Below are 16,789 nucleotides of genomic sequence, written 5' to 3'. Positions count from 1 at the left end.
AGACCAAGCCACGTTTCATCTTCAATGCCCTTGCTGATGGAAGGAGGTTTTCACTCAAAATCTCACGATACATGGCCCCATTCATTCTTTCCTTTACAAGGATCAGTCGTCCTGGTCCCTTTGCAGAAAAACAGCCCCAAAGCATGATGTTTCACAGTAGGTATGGTGTTCTTTGGATGCAACTCAGCATTCTTTCTCCTCCAAACACGACGAGTTTAGTTTTTACCAAAAAGTTCTATTTTGGTTTCATCTGACCATATGACATTCTCCCAATCTTCCACTGGATCATCCAAATGCTCTCTAGCAAACTTCAGACGGGCCTGGACATGTACTGGCTTAAGCAGGGGGACACGTCTGGCACTGCAGGATTTGAGTCCCTGGCGGCGTAGTGTGTTACTGATGGTAGGCTTTGTTACTTTGGTCCCAGCTCTCTGCAGGTCATTCACTAGGTCCCCCCGTGTGGTTCTGGGATTTTTGCTCGCCGTTCTTGTGATCATTTTGACCCCACGGGGTGAGATCTTGCGTGGAGCCCCAGATCGAGGGAGATTATCAGTGGTCTTGTATGTCTACCATTTCCTAATAATTGCTCCCACAGTTGATTTCTTCAAACCAAGCTGCTTACCTATTGCGGATTCAGTCTTCCCAGCCTGGTGCAGGTCTACAATTTTGTTTCTGGTGTCCTTTGACAGCTCTTTGGTCTTGGCCATAGTGGAGTTTGGAGTGTGACTGTTTGAGGTTGTGGACAGGTGTCTTATATACTGATAACAAGTTCAAACAGGTTCCATTAATACAGGTAACGAGTGGAGGACAGACGAGCCTCTTAAAGAAGAAGTTACAGGTCTGTGAGAGCCAGAAATCTTGCTTGTTTGTAGGTGACCAAATACTTATTTTCCACCATAATTTGCAAATAAATACATTTAAAAATCCTACAATGTGATTTTCTGGATTTTTTTCTCATTTTGTCTGTCATAGTTGAAGTGTACCTATGATGAAAATGACAGGCCTCTCTCATCTTTTTAAGTGGGAGAACGTGCACAATTGGTGGCAGACTAAATACTTTTTGCCCCACTGTACATGTGTAAGATCTGTGAAATTGCATTCTGGTAGCAATTTCTCAAAGCATATCCTGACAAAAAAGTAAATGATATTATACGAAGCTTCTATAAAATGTCTTGTAGCTGTAATATTGGTTCATATAATATTGGCTTATTGACAGTTAAAAAGCAACACAAGTAGTCAAAAGCGCCTCACGGTCAAAGTTCAGTGTTCCCCTGGATGGATTTGTCCAGAAGAGGCTTATTTACGGCAGTAACATTTTTATAACAGGCTAGGGCTGGTAATCCTCTTGTCGGCTTGGGGAGCTGAGTGGAAACCACCACAGTACAGTTCAGGGTTCAGGTCCACACCAGCCCATTAACAGAAGGGAGGAGGACGCAACAATAACAGAGCAGCTCTGCCACCTACCCAGAGCAGGGATAAAGCACATTGTGTCAGTCTGGGAGGTGGATGTCCAGTAGACCAGGGGTTCGCAAACTTTTTCACACGGGGCCCCCTTCCATCATTGGGATTTCCTGCAATTCTACACATTTTGTCAAGGGCAAATGTTCTTGCAATTCTATACATTTTGCCATGTCTAACGTGTACTCGTGATATTTGAGTGACTAAAAAAGTACAACAAAATCTATGGGATAAATAACCTAAATAAAAAACAGCTGACATGGGCTAGTTGATTTGGAATTTTAAAAGGTATGCAATGACTAACATGACAAGAGGAACGGATGATGCACTACCCAATTTCGAAATTGCATCTTGTGCATTCTAGTATTACCACTTTCAAGAGTACGTTTAAAGCCAGACTGGGTTCCTTAAAAAAAGATATATCCTACAGCTCAGCAGCCTTGCTTGCAGCCTGTAAATTTGGCACATCGAGGAGGATCTGGTCTGAGCTAGCCTGAACAGAGTGAGCATTGTGTGAACGGCACAGAAAATCTAGCCTGGTCTGGGAGCTGAGAGACTGAGGATCAGGGTGACAGGGACACTGACTGGCCACTATAGGGCCGTAAGTCGATGGGCCCTGCTGACTGACTGACAGATGAGGCTCCATAAGGGCCCTAACAGGATGAGGCTAGGCCACCACCACGTGGCCAGGGAGGGATTACGCTGAGCGAGCAGAAGGTAAACAGATTATTTCCGAAATGGAGCTTGCTTTTTGAATCTCGTCACCATTGTCACACTTATACCGACAGTGGAGTAACTTGGAGTTCCTTTCCAAGCCCCTTCACCTTGGCACCTTTTTCAATCCTTCGTCCAGGTCTGCAGGGATCATTGACTGACTCAACGATCAAACCAGGATTCTAACTCCAGGATTCTAACTCCATCTGCTAAAACCTGGAGCCAAGACAATAGTGAACAACCCCTCTTTTGGCTCTAGAGCCTAGAGACTTTGTCAACAGTGACAATACATTTTTCGTCATGGACTCGAGATAAAGGTTTTCAGAGAATTTCCTTTTGTTTCCAAGTGAAAACTTTTTGGCTCTGAAAGGACCTAAACTATTCCATCATGCATTTGAGAACGGGACTGTTCCTCACCCTATTTCTCTTTACCCTTGCAGCCCCTCGAATCAAAGGTAAGCTCTCACTCCAGGGACCTGTCTGGCTTGTTGTTTTGTTTCCTGTCTCACAGTGTAATTGAAGTTAAAATACAGTTGTGTTCTTTCACAATGATGGAGATATAGTGTGCATGTTTGAATACAGTACATTCTTGATGGGTCAGATCAGAAGGCAGAACCATTGTGATGGTATGGCAATTTTGACAAATTTACTATTTGCAAATTAAAAGTTTATTCATACTGCAGAACTGAATGGAACCAACTTGAAAGCAAAGTGTATTTTGATAAAGTTTTTGACCTTCGTGCTGCATTGCGTAGGAGGACTTCCACAGAGAGCAGTGTGAGCCACTTGACTTCGACCTACACTCAATCAAGGGCAACAGCATTTACAGCTGCTTTAGCCAGCAAATACAGCATCAGCTCATCCTACCTGTCAAACTTGAATCCATGTGTTTTTTTTAGCATTGATTTGAATACAAATTCCTATAAAATGTAATAAACCTGGAGGGAAAACTGTTAGGCCATATTATACAAGTCACTATTGGCTACTTTGAGCTAGTTGATCCCTATGGACACATTAACTAAAATTCTACAAAACTTTTCTATTAGCCGACTTCTGTTGGGTCCAGATTTTGGCTGGATTGTGTCTTTGGTCCGTTCATTATCCCAAAAGAAACAAAGGCATTCTGTTCTCAGTGGCTCTGGACACTAATCTTTTCTGCCTTGTAGCTCTGTTCTGTGAGGCCCTCACTGTGGTGCTCCGCATTAGGGGACATTTCCCCTGCAAGCCCTCATGCTAGCCTATGTGCATTTCAGAATACTCATTCCTCACTGAGCACATTTCACATTGTGTCTTATTTGTTTTTCAAAATGTTCCCTAATTGGACAATAAGTCTGGGTTTTGCGGCTAATGGTCCCCATTCTGAACCTTGCATTTGAACGTTGAAGTTTATTAGTGTCCAGTTGGGGTTGAGTGTTTGGGTGGTTGTGGTGGTGGTGGTGGGTGGGTGGGTGGGGGGCATTGGGCATTGTCCCACCTTGAGACAAACAATGGATCACATTCTTGTCATAAATCTCTCTGTAACGGGTCAAATTGGGACCGGCGGCACCTTTGATCAAAATAAACATGGATCCTTATTACGGTTGGTATGTGTATGATATCACACTTCAATTAACCCAATGTTTCTGTGACAATGGGAACTGGATATCCGGATACTGGACAGTGAGAGACACAAACTATAATGTTGTGACTAAACAAGCTAGTTTTGGGAATTACCATTTCAAACAGCCTTGCCATTGCAGTGGATTAGCAGTGTCTGTCTACCGACCAACTCTTCTCCTGAGCTTATACATGGTAATCTCTCAAACAAGGCACATTTTGGCCACCTCCCTGAGGTCAAAGTATAAGTGTTTATATCGTTTACACTGATTTCTTTGTGGCCTCTACTGCCTAATCCCGAGACATGGCAGGCAGATCAGATGAAGCCCCTAGCCTCTGTTAGGAACTCATTGCGCATGGGATTTAATGTCTTTAAAGGTCAAATGCAACCGTTTTTATCTCAAAATCAAATCATTCTGGGACACAATTAAGTACCAAAAAATTAACAAAAATACTTCTTAGCAAAAAGCAATTTCTCAAGCAAGAATTTAGCTAGGACTGTCTGAGAGTGGTCTGAATGAGGGACCAGATTGGATGAGCCAAATGGGAGGAATATGTAACCTGAAAACAAGCTATTACTGGCAGAGAAGTTTGAAACTATTTGTTATTGGTCTATTAACTTATACCGCCTGGTGATGTCGCCAGGCAGGCCAAAAACCCCATGCCTGCAAAACTAGCTGACGTTTTTGGCGGTCTTTTCAAACAGTTCATAATACACTATTATTCCAACCTAATTGAAAAATATATATAAAACACAGGAAAATCCATTATTTACTGCACTTCCCCTTTAACAAAGCCTCTCTTTGAATGGAGTGACTGTATTCGCTGGCCTAATTTTCTTTCATAACACATTGGCACTACCTGCTGCGACGGACGAGACTGTGAAACGGGGGAAGTGGAGATCTTGTGTTTCCTGAATAGAGTAAAGCCAGCTAGGTCATATATAGCATTTCAGCAATTGGGGATATGTCTAATACGGCAATGATCTGAAGGACTCTGAAATAACATTGGTCAGTCATAATTGTTACAGAGTTAAGGTGGTCTAACCTGTTATTGTCAAACTATGTCATTCACAAAGGACCACTGAGCTATAGCTTTGTGTTGAGTCACTGTACAAGGATATGATGTCATTCAAAACAAATGCTGAGCATTGATGACTTTCAATAAAACACTTGCTCTTGACTCCCTTTGAAGATGCTCTGTATAACGCAACATGAACTAGTTCCATTGTGCTTTCAAAATTAGACTTAGTATCCTCAGATACTTCACCTTGCCACTTTAGTGTCTATTTATATCTAGTGAGAGATAGGGACAGTTGTCCACTTAAAACACTGTTCAGTAGCCATTAGGTACAGTAAAGTATTTTAAGTAGCTACCATTTTACATAATATAGTCAGTTCAGGTTAGACCTGAGATACTGTTTGGGAAAGAAACCAGCATACATCATGTTTATTTTTTTTAACCTATATTTAACCAGACAAACATAGCAAACAACAAAAAAAGTTTTATTGTTACATACACGGCTACGTGCAGTGAAATGTGTTGTTTTACAGGGTAAGCCATAGTAGTGCGGCGCCCCTCGAGAAAATGAGGGTTAAGTGCCTTGCTCAAGGGCACAGACAGATTTTTCACCTTCTCGGCTTAGGTATTCGATCCAGCGACCTTTCAGTTATCGGCACAACACTCTAACCGCTAGGCTACACTATATTTAGGCATATTTGGCCAAAGAGGGATGCTAAAGATAACCATTTCTAATGTGTCTTTTGCAGACCTACAGGTCCAAGACTTGTTTGGAATCCGGGACGTTAAATACAAACACTTCCTAGAGAGTCTAAGACCAGTCAAACACACCACCAATGTCAAAATGATAAAGGACCTGGACAGGCAACGGACGAAGAGGTCGACGTTCTTCACCACGGGGGTTAAAATATGTCCTCAAGAGAAGATGAAGGAGGTCATCTCCAACCATCGGGCCTACTACAAACTTAGAGGTAAGGGCATGGTGCTAGCGGCGCGAAGGTTGTGGGTTCAATTCCTGCTGGGGTCACATGCGCTAAAAATGTATGCACTCCCAGTACTGTCACTTTGGATAAAAGTGTCTGCTAAACAGCATATAAACTCAGCAAAAAGGAAAAGTCCTCTCACTGTCAACTGAATTTATTTTCAGCAAACCTATACATGTGTAACTATTTGTATAAACATAAGAGTCAACAACTGAGACAAACTGAACAAGTTCCACAGACATGTAACTAACTGAAATGGAATAACATGTCCCTGAACAAAGGGGGGGGGGTCAAAATCAAAAGTAACAGTCAGTATATGGTGTGGCCACCAGCTGCATTAACTTCTTGATGACAGGGGGCAGTATTTCACATCCGGATGAAATGCATGCCCAAATTCAACTGCCTGCTACTCATCCCCAGAAGATAAGATATGCATATTATTAGTAGATTTGGATAGAAAACACTCAGATTCTAAAACTGTTTGAATCATGTCTGTGAAAAACCTTTTTTAAATTTTTTTTAAAAAATTTGAGGTCACTCTCTTTTCAATGAATTTTCATTGGGAATCCAGATTTCTAAGGGACCTTCATGCAGTTCCTACCGCTTCCACTGGATGTCACCAGTCTTTAGAAATTGGTTGAGGTTTTTCCTTTGTGTAATGAAGAAGTAGCCCTGTTCAAAACGAGGGTCACTTCAAGTGTACTGTTTGTTAGAGGCACGTGACCAGAAAGGTAGCGTCAGTTTATTTTCTTCCTGTATTGAACACAGATCATCCCGTCTTCAATTTTATTGATTATTTACTTTAAAAAATACCTAAAGTTATATTACAGAAGTAGTTTGAAATGTTTTGGCAAAGTTTACAGGTAACTTTTGAGATATTTTGTAGTCACGTTGCGCAATTTGGAACCAGTGTTTTTCTGGATCAAATGCGGCAAATAAATGGACATTTTGGATATATATCGACGGAATTAATCAAACAAAAGGACCATTTGTGATGTTTATGGAACATAATGGAGTGCCAACAGAAGAAGCTCGTCAAAGGTAAGGCATGATTTATATTTTTATTTCTGAGTTTTGTGTCGCGCCTGCAGGGTAGAAATATGCTTCTCTCTCTTTGTTTACGGAGGTGCTATCCTCAGATAATAGCATCGTTTGCTTTCGCCGAAAAGCCTTTTTGAAATGTGACATGTTGGCTGGATTCACAACACGTGTACCTCTAATTTGGTATCTTACATGTGTGATTTCATGAAAGTTTGATTTTTATAGTAATTTATTTGAATTTGGCGCTCTGCATTTTCTCTGGCTTTTGGACAGTTGGGACTCGTCCCACATATCCCAGAGAGGTTAAGTACTGCAGTGGATCTCCTCCTCATGGACTGCACCAGATTTGCCAGTTCTTGCTGTGAGATGTTACCCCACTCTTCCACCAAGGCACCTGCAAGTTCCCGGACATTTCTGGGGGGAAATGGCCCTAGCCCTCACCCTCCAACAGGTCCCAGACATGCTCAATGGGATTGAGATCCGGGCTCTTCGCTGGTCATGGCAGAACACTGACATTAATTTCTTGCAGGAAATCAACATTGTCATGTTGAAGGTTCATGTGCGGATGACCCTGCAGGAAGGGTACCACATGAGGGAGGAGGATGTCTTCCCTGTAACGCACAGCGTTGAGATTGCCTGCAATGACAACAAGCTCATTCCGATGATGCTGTGACACACCGCCCCAGACCATGACGGACCCTCCAACGCCAAATCGATCCTGCTCCAGAGTACAGGCCTCGGTGTAACGCTCATTCTTTCGACGATAAACGTGATTCCGACCATCACCCTTGGTGAGAAAAAACTGAGACTCATCAGAGAAGAGCACTTTTTGCCAGTCCTGTCTGGTCCAGCGCCGTTGTTGCCTGTGATGTCTGGTGAAAACCAGGACCTACAATCCCTCAGTCCAGCCTTTCTCAGCCTATTGCGGACAGTCTGAGCACTGATGTAGGGATTGTGCGTTCCTGGTGTAACTCAGGCAGTTGCTGTTGCCATCCTGTACCTGTCCCGCAGGTGTGATGTTCGGATGTACCGATCCTGTGCAGGTGTTGTTACATGTGGTCTGCCACTGCGAGGACGATCAGCTGTCCAACCTGTCTCCCTGTTGCGTTGTCTTAGGCTTCTCACAGTATGGACATTGCGATTTATTGCCCTGGCCACATCTGCAGTCCTCATGCCTAAGGCACATTCACACAGATGAGCAGGGAGCCTGGGCATCTTTCTTTTGGTGTTATTCAGAGTCAGTAGAAAGGCCTCTTTAGTGTCCTAAGTTTTCATAATTGTGACCTTAATTGCCTACCGTCTGTAAGCTGTTAGTGTCTTAACGACCATTCCACAGGTGCATGTTCATTAACCTCTCTCGGCTAGATGGACGCTACCGTCCCACCTGACCAACATCCAGTGAATATGCAGGGCGCCAAATTCAAACTACAGAATTGTAAATATTGAACATTCTTGAAAATACACATGCAATATGTCAAAATAAAGCTTAACTTTTTGTTGTCAGATTTCAAAAAGGCTTTACGGCGAAAGCAAACCATGCGATTATCTAAGGACAGCACCCCATCAAACAAACACAGACAATCATATTTCATCCCGCCAGGCACGACACAAAACTCAGAAATAACGATATACCTCATGCCTTACCTTTGAAGAGCTTCTTCTGTTGGCACTCTAATATGTCCGTCCCATCAACATCACAAATGGTCCTTTTGTTCGATGTTATATCTCCAAAATGTCTATTTATTTGGCGAGTTTGATCCAGAAAAACACTAATAAGTTACCTGTAATCTTTGTACAAACATTTCAAACAACTTTCGATAAAATTAAATGTTAAATACATTTTTAAAATAATCAATCAAATTTAAGACGGCATAAACTGCGTTCAATAGCGGATAAAAACAAAGTGGAGCGAGCTTTCAGGTCGTGCTCCCCAACCATAACAGTTCACTAGACTCGACCCTCGTTCTGAACAGGCCTACTTCTTCATTTCTCAAAGGAAAAACATCAACCAATTTCTAAAGACTGTTGACATCCAATGGAAGCGATAGGAACTGCAAGCAAGTGCCTTAGAAATCTAGATCCACAAAAAAAGCCTATTGAAAAGAGAGTGACCGCAAATTTTATTTTGCCTGGATGGTTTGTCCTCGGGGTTTCGCCTGCCAAATAAGTTCTGTTATACTTACAGAGATCCTTCAAACAGTTTTAGAAACTTCAGAGTGTCTTCTATCCAAATAGATTAATGATATGTATATCCTATCTTCTGGGCCTGAGGAGCAGGCAGTTTACTTTGGGAACACTTTTCATCCAGACGTGAAAATACCGCTCCTAGCCTAGAGAGGTTAATTGTTTATGATTCATTGAACAAGCATGGGAAACAGTGTTTAAAACCTTTACAATGAAGATCTGTGAAGTTAATTGGATTTTCACGAATTATCTTTGAAAGATAGGGTCCTGAAAAAGGGACGTTTCTTTTTTTGCTGAGTTTAAGGGTGTGCATCTAATGGGAACAGGAAAATATCACATACAGCGGGGAGAACAAGTATTTGATACACTGCCAATTTTGCATGTTTTCCTACTTATTAAGCATGTAGAGGTTTGTACATTTTATCATAGGTAGTACACTTCAACTGTGAGAGACGGAATCTAAAACCAATATCCCAAAAATCACATTGTATGATTTTTAAGTAAATAATTGCGGGCTTCTAAGTTATGGTTGAGACTTTACAATGTGGGAGAAGTTTGACTTGTGTTACGGACGCCTTTTGGAGGAGGGAACGCAACACCCCGCTACATCTCAACTCCCATGGAGATTTTTTTTATGTGATCATAGGTGCGGGGAAGGACTACCGAGGCAGAGAAAAATACAGTTTACAGGGAATGTATTATTCCTAACACATGGTGATGTGGGGAAAAGGGGCTGGATGGAACCAAAGCAAAGAAAGTAAAAGTTAAGGAATCCCGTCTCTTCCCTTGCCTGCCTTCCCACTTCTAACCTTTATCACCACCTGGCGCGCTAACCGAGACAGGGAATGGCCATCCAGGTCTTACATTGTGTGCATAAACAGATTAAAAACTACAAGTTATGTATGCCTGCAGGCCTCTTGCCTTAAAACTCATTCCCCTTCCAATACTCTGAAGGATTGGCTACAAAATAATATCAAAAACACTTTTGCTGACCGCAACAACAACCAACACAGGACATAAAAAGAAGCTATCCTCTTTGAGGAAGGAACACTGGCTTTTATCAAGCTGGAGGAGTTGGTAATTGAAGAAACAGCTGTATCCTCTGATGAGAGGGAGGGGTCAGAGCTCCCATCAGCGATGGGGCCGACCAGTCAGCTGCTTCAGGAATCCAGGAAGCCCTTTCCTTAAATAGACACACATACAAACCCACAACCACACAAAAACTGGGGAACGTAACACGTCCACCCCAAATTTGCAAACTCCCAGTTTTCAACAACAAAAACCAACACGCATCCCCAGTTACTAAACCCGTGATAGAGCTTCGACAACCACGTTTGCCGAACCCTTCACATAGTGAATCTATAAATTGTAACCCTGTACAATCAGAGCCCAGCGCATAAGGCGGCATTCCTGATTGTACATTTGCCCAAAAAAACACTAAAGGATTATGGTCCGTGAAGACCAGAACAGGCAAGGCACTGGAGCCCACAAATACCTAAAAAAAACTGTAAGGCCAGCAATAAAGCCAGAGTCTCTTGCTCAATGGTGGAGTACTTTGACTGACACGAGTTGAACTTTCGGGAGACGAAACTGACGGGCTGATCCACTCCCTCATCTCCCTGCAAGAAAAGCGCACCCACCCCCACTACACTAGCGTCTACCTCCAACTTAAAAAGGTTTGTCAAAGTTGGGGGCGGCAAGCATTAGGGCACTACAAAGTAGGACTTTGGTGGACTCAAAAGCATAGTTACATTCCGGGGACCACATAATTGGTACTTTGGGACAAAGCAGAGATGTAAGGTACTACCATCAAAAACCTCTTACAGAACGTACGATAGTACCCTACCATCCCCAGCAATCTGCGCAACTGGCGGCGGATCGTGGGAGCAGGAAAAGCAACAATTGCTTCCACTTTGTCAGTTATTGGGCGCACTTGACCTCATCCCACCTGCTTCTCTAAGTAAGTCACAGTAGCCTTCCCAAACTCACACTTTACCAAATTGAGGGTTAAAGAAGCATTCTCCAACCGCTGAAACACCCTTTTCAAGGTGGCGAGATGATCAGACCAAGTAGACAAATTAATCACCACAAGGTAAGCAGTACAATTTTGCACATTCGCAAACACAATGTTATCTAGGTGCTGAAAAGTAGCAGTTGCATTAGACATTCCAAAGGGCATCACAGTATATTGTACTAAGTTATCAGGTGTAACGAAAGCTGAGATGTCAGAAGCTCGAGAGGTCAGAGGCACCTGCCAATAACCTTTAAGCAAATCTAACTTACTTATGTAAGCAGCAGAGCCAATTCTATCAATGTGCAGTCATCTAAGCGAGGTAAAGGAAAAGAATCAGACTTTGTAACGGTATTTACGCCACGAAGGTCCGTACATAAGCGGGACGTGCCGTCAGGTTTAGGAATGATAATACACAGGGAACTCCAGGAGCTGTTACTGGGTTTGCCATGTCGTTCTATAATAAATAAGCTACCTCACTTTTCATTACCTCCCTTTTCTTAGTGTTAACACGGTACGGATGCTGACGTACAGGAGCAGCGTTCTCCACATCCACGTCATGTTCCAAGATGGATGTGCGACTTTGAGAAAAATATATATCAATAGGATAAGATCATTAGTTTGATCGTTATCCAAATGTTCCATTTGCGAGGGTGACTTTTTCAGCATCGAATTACATAAGTGTTCACACCGCTGTAACGTATGGCGTAACTCCAACCCGTTCTCCTTATCTAAGCCAGGCTTCAGCACCACCGCAGCCACACCCACACTGGAGAGGGCGGGCAGAACTGGCTTACCTGAGGAGCTGTCTGGAGAGTCACTCATTTAATACGCTTTCAGCATGTTAACATGGCACACATGGGAAGAAGGCCTACGATCTGGGGTCTTTATCACATAATTGGTGTCACTGAGTTTCTATTCCACAAGATATGGCCCAGAAAAACGTGCCAACAGAGATGAGCCAGGGAATGGCAACAAAACTAAAACTTGATCCCCTGGTGCAAAAGAACAGCCAACAGCCTCTTTATCATAATGTATTTCATGCCTTTTTTTGAGACGACGAGAAAGACTCTTGGGCTAACACACATGCGGCGTGCAGTCTCTCCCGCAACTTACTGACACAATCCAACACATTTTTTGGGCGCTACTGGGTGTAGGAGATAGGATATGCGCCTTCAAAACCTTTAGCGGCTCCCGTGGGGTGTGTTCAAACACAAGGTCAGCAGGGATGAACCCAAAGGATTCTTGTGTTGTTTCCCTGATAGCAAATAGGACAAATGGCACACCCTCATCCCAATCAGTACTGGCATCCATGCAATACTTGCGTAGCGTCGCCTTAAGTGTCTGATGTCAGCGTTCAAGGGCCCCTTGACTCTCCGGATGATACGGACCGGAGACCTGATGGGAAATACACAGCGTCTTTAACACATGAGAAATGTTTTGACACAAAGTTGGTTCCCTGATCAGTTTGGATTACTTTAGGGAGTCCAAACGTAGAGAAGAACTTATAGTTGAAGTCGGAAGTTCACATACACCTTAGCCAAATACATTTAAACTCAGTTTTTCACTTTTCCTGACATTTAATACTAGTAAAAATTCCCTGTCTTAGGTCAGTCAGGATCACCACTTTATTTTAAGACTGTGAAATGTCAGAATAACAGTAGAGAGAATGATATATTTCAGCTTTTATTTTTCTCACCACATTCACTATGGGTCAGAAGTTTACATACACTCAATTAGTATTTGGTAGCATTGCTTTTAAATTGTTTAAAACTTGGGTCAAATGTTACGGGTAGTCTTCCACAAGCTTCCCACAAAGAGTTGGGCTAATTTTGGTCCATTCCTATTGACAGAGCTTGTGTAACTGAGTCAGGTTTGTAGGCCTCCTTGCTCGCACATGCTTTTTCAGTTCTGCCCACAAATTTTCTATAGGATTGAGGTCAGGGCTTGGCCACTGTGAAGGCCACTGCAATACCTTGACTTTGTTGTCCTTAAGCCATTTTGCCACAACTTTGGAAGTATGCTTGGGGTCACTGTCCATTTGGAAGACCCATTTACGACCAAGCTTTAACTTCCTGACTAATGTCTTGAGATGTTGCTTCAATATATACACAACATTTTGCCATCTATTTTGTGAAGTGCACCAGTCCCTCCTGCAGCAAAGCACCACCACAACATGATGCTGCCACCCCCGTGCTTCACGACTGGGATGGTGTTCTTCAGCTTGTAAGCCTCCTCCTTTCTCCTTCAAACATAACGATGGTCATTATGGTCAAACAGTTCTATTTTTGTTTCATCAGACCAGAGGACATTTCTCCAAAAAGTACAATCTTTGTCCCATGTGCAGTTGCAAACCGCAGTCTGGCTTTTTTTATGGCGGTTTTGGAGCAGTAGCTTCTTCCTTGCTGAGCGGCCTTTCAGGTTATGTCAATATAGGACTACTTTGTACCCGTTTCTTCCAGCATCTTCACAAGGTCCTTTGCTGTTGTTCTGGGATTGATTTGCACCAAAGTATGTTCATCTCTAGGAGACAGAACGCATCTCCTTCCTGAAAGGTATGATGGCTGAGTGGGCCCATGGAGTTTATACTTGCATACTGTTTTTTGTACAGATGAACGTGGTACCTTCAGGCGTGGGGAAAATTGCTCCCAATGACGAACCAGACTTGTGGAGGTCTACACTTTTTGTCTGAGGTCTTGGCTGATTTCTTTTGATTTTCCCATGTTGTCAAGCATAGAGGCACTGAGTTTGAAGGTAGGCCTTGAAATACATCCACAGATACACCTCCACTTGACTCAATGTCAAATAGCCTATCAGAAGCTTCTAAAGCCATTACATAATTTTATGGAATTTTCCAAGCTGTTTAAAGGCACAGTCAACTTAGTATATGTAAACTTCTGACCCACTGGAATTGTGATAGTTACTTATAAGTGAAATAATCTCTGTAAACAATTGTGGAAAAATCACTTGTGTCATGCACAAAGTAGATGTCCTAACCGACTTGCCAAAACTATAGTTTGTTAACAAGAAATTTGGGGAGTGGTTGAAAAACTAGTTTTAATGACTCCAACCTAAGTGTATGTAAACTTCCGACTTCAACTGTAACTAGTGCCTTCATCATAGGCTTAGCCGTTTTTGTACGGAGAGGGATAGTCTCTGGGTATCGAGTAGCACTGCACATTATTGTTGTAAAACTGGTTACCTAACCTGGTTTTCGGGATCGGACCTACACAATCGATTATCACTCAATCAAACGGTTCCCCCATCACAGGAATCGGGCAGAGCGACTGAAGAGGAACTGTTTGATTCGCTTTCCCAGTGAGTTGACATACATGACATGTTTTAAAAAATTGGACAACATCAGACTTCAAACCTGGCCAGAAAAAAGGACTCGGTTATAAGTCTTCGTGATCCCTAAATGTCCGGACCATGCCTGGTCATGAGCGAGTGACAGCACCTGCTGTCGGAACAGTGTAGGAACAACCACTTGAAACACTTCACTCCAGTCATTAACTGTGTTATGAGCTGTCCATTTAAGCATCAAAACTCCTGCTTTCATAAAGTAGGAGGTGTCCCTAGTTTTACTTCCTCAATGAAAATTTCCAAAGCAAAACATTTGCGAAGACTGGTGTCTCCCTTTTGACATTCAATCACCTTCTCGGGGGTGACAGACACAAGAATGTCATGTAATTGGGGCGCAATTTTGTTTCCCCCTGCCTTAGTTTTTATGGGGGTAGGAACTGTTGGCCTTGCAGAAGGCATACTCGGTGCAATGTCTTCTACCTCAATATGCTCATTAATGGAACTAGACAAATCCACCACATCTCCCAGCTTGCGAGATTGTGCCCTCGTTAACACACAAGCAGGAAAAACATGGGGAAATGCTTGAACCAATTTATCATCTGCAGTTTTGATTTCTGGGTTGTCTACTACTTCTAACCCAGGAGTCACGTTACCACCAGCGATATCATTCCCTAGTAGCAAAGTGACTCCTTTTACTGGCAGTGTAGACACTCCACCAACACAGAAACGTCCTGATACCAAGTCTGACACTAAGTGGACCCAGTGTAATGGTACAGGTATGGTTTTTGTCTCTATCCCCTGTAATATGACATGCGAGCCACAATATTTCAGGGGACCAGGATAAAGCATCAGTAACAATTACTGACTGCACCGCCCCGGTGTCTCGTAAGATCTGTATGGACTTTTGATCAGCTTGTTCTCCAGTTAAGGAAACGGAGCATAGATAGGATCCAGTTTCCCAAATGCTGAATCAATAAGTTGGTCCAACAGAAGAGCCACAAACTGGACTAAATCCACGCTTTTTAATTTAGGGGATGGTGATAGGGACTGTTCCGGTTTATTTTTCAAAACCAGGCAGTCCGCAATCACATAACCCTTTTGGTGACAGTAAAAACATTCACGGATTTCGTGCGAAGGCTTAGGGTCTTTGGAGGAAAACGACCTGAACGAGGCACTGATGACGTAATCATTCAGCCTTCAAAACGAGGTGCACCAAACACAGTCTTGTGTGTCAGAGCGTACTCATCTGCCAACACTGCTGCTTGGGCCAATGTCGCCACTCTCTGTTCATTTAAATGAACTACAATTCTATCAAGCAGGTTGCTTTTAAAATCCTCCAACAGCATCAACTCCCGAATATCAGCAAAGGTGTTAGGTTTGCTGGCTGAACACCAGCGATTAAACAGAGACTCTTTGTCCCTAGCAAACCCAACAAAAGTATGTTTTTTTTGTGGTTCCTGAAGCGCTGCCTACAAGCTTCAGGCATCAACTCATAGGCCCGCAACACGGTTGTTTTAACTATATCGTACTGTAAATTGTCTTCCAGGGAGAGAGCGGCTACTACTTCCTGAGCTTTCCCAGACAATTTACATTACAACAGGAGCAGCCAAACCTTGAGTGGCCAACGCAGTGCAGCGGTCACATTTGCTTTGGTTCCATCAGAGAAATAGGAATCAACTTCCGACTCCCGAAATGGAGGGACTAAAGCAATATTTTTACTCACTTCAAAGTGGGCTTGATGAAGGGCAGGTTGTGGAGTCACACTGGAGCCAGAGTCTAGCTCCAGTTGTCGGATCCTCACCTTGTCGGCTTCTATTTCCATTTTCCTAATTTCTAAATCAAATTTCAGCTGTCTAACGTGCTCTTTATCCTTTAGCTCCTTTTCCAAACGGGTCAGCCTCACCTTTAGCCTAGCGGTCTTGTCAGAATGACCGAAGCAGAAGATAAAGGGTCAAATCAGGACAATGTAAAGGGGGTACGAGCAACCCTTTCCTCCGCGCCATCCGACTTGGCATCGTTATGTCTTCCCGTCTCCTCTCCTGAAGCCGCCCTCTCCTCATCTTTCAACGAGAAAATTAGTTCTCACGAACCCCTCCCTGACTAGCACTAAAAGCTCAGCCTTTAGGTCTTTCTCAGGGACGAAGACCATAACGGTCAGCTATGGCGCAAAGTCTACTCTAGGCAACCCCACCGATTAACAGAGGATGGCTGAGGCAGCCATTTTGTACACAGCAGCCTACTGAACACACATAAACTGAACAAGTCACCCAAACTCACAACCTTACCACCACACCCAATCACCAATTACAGAGAGCTCAGAGCAGCGGGGTCCTGTGGATTTAATAATCCCGGATGAGCCCCCATTATGTTACATACACCTCTTGGAGGAGTGAAAAAATTGTATGTGATCATAGGTGCGGGGAGGACGACCGAGGCAGAGAAAAATACAGTTTACAGGGAATGTATTATTCCTAACACA

The 16,789-nt window shown here is 43.1% G+C and overlaps 1 protein-coding gene across 1 annotated transcript in view; it reads left to right on the top strand.

Moving 5' to 3' along the window:
* The first annotated feature begins 2,137 nt into the window (after positions 1-2,137).
* LOC115146400 (interphotoreceptor matrix proteoglycan 1-like) overlaps positions 2,138-16,789 on the top strand; it is a 38,195-nt gene continuing 23,543 nt past the window's right edge. The window contains exons 1-2 of the mRNA XM_065003364.1: positions 2,138-2,627; positions 5,538-5,759. Coding sequence (XP_064859436.1) covers positions 2,561-2,627; positions 5,538-5,759 — 289 coding nt within the window. The 5' untranslated portion in view covers positions 2,138-2,560. The remainder of the gene's footprint in view (positions 2,628-5,537; positions 5,760-16,789) is intronic.

The sequence above is a fragment of the Oncorhynchus nerka genome, linkage group LG18 (assembly GCF_034236695.1).
Source record: "Oncorhynchus nerka isolate Pitt River linkage group LG18, Oner_Uvic_2.0, whole genome shotgun sequence".
Classification (NCBI taxonomy): Eukaryota; Metazoa; Chordata; class Actinopteri; order Salmoniformes; family Salmonidae; genus Oncorhynchus; species Oncorhynchus nerka.
Note: the sequence above shows the minus strand (reverse complement) of the source record. Positions and strands in the feature narration are given on the sequence as shown.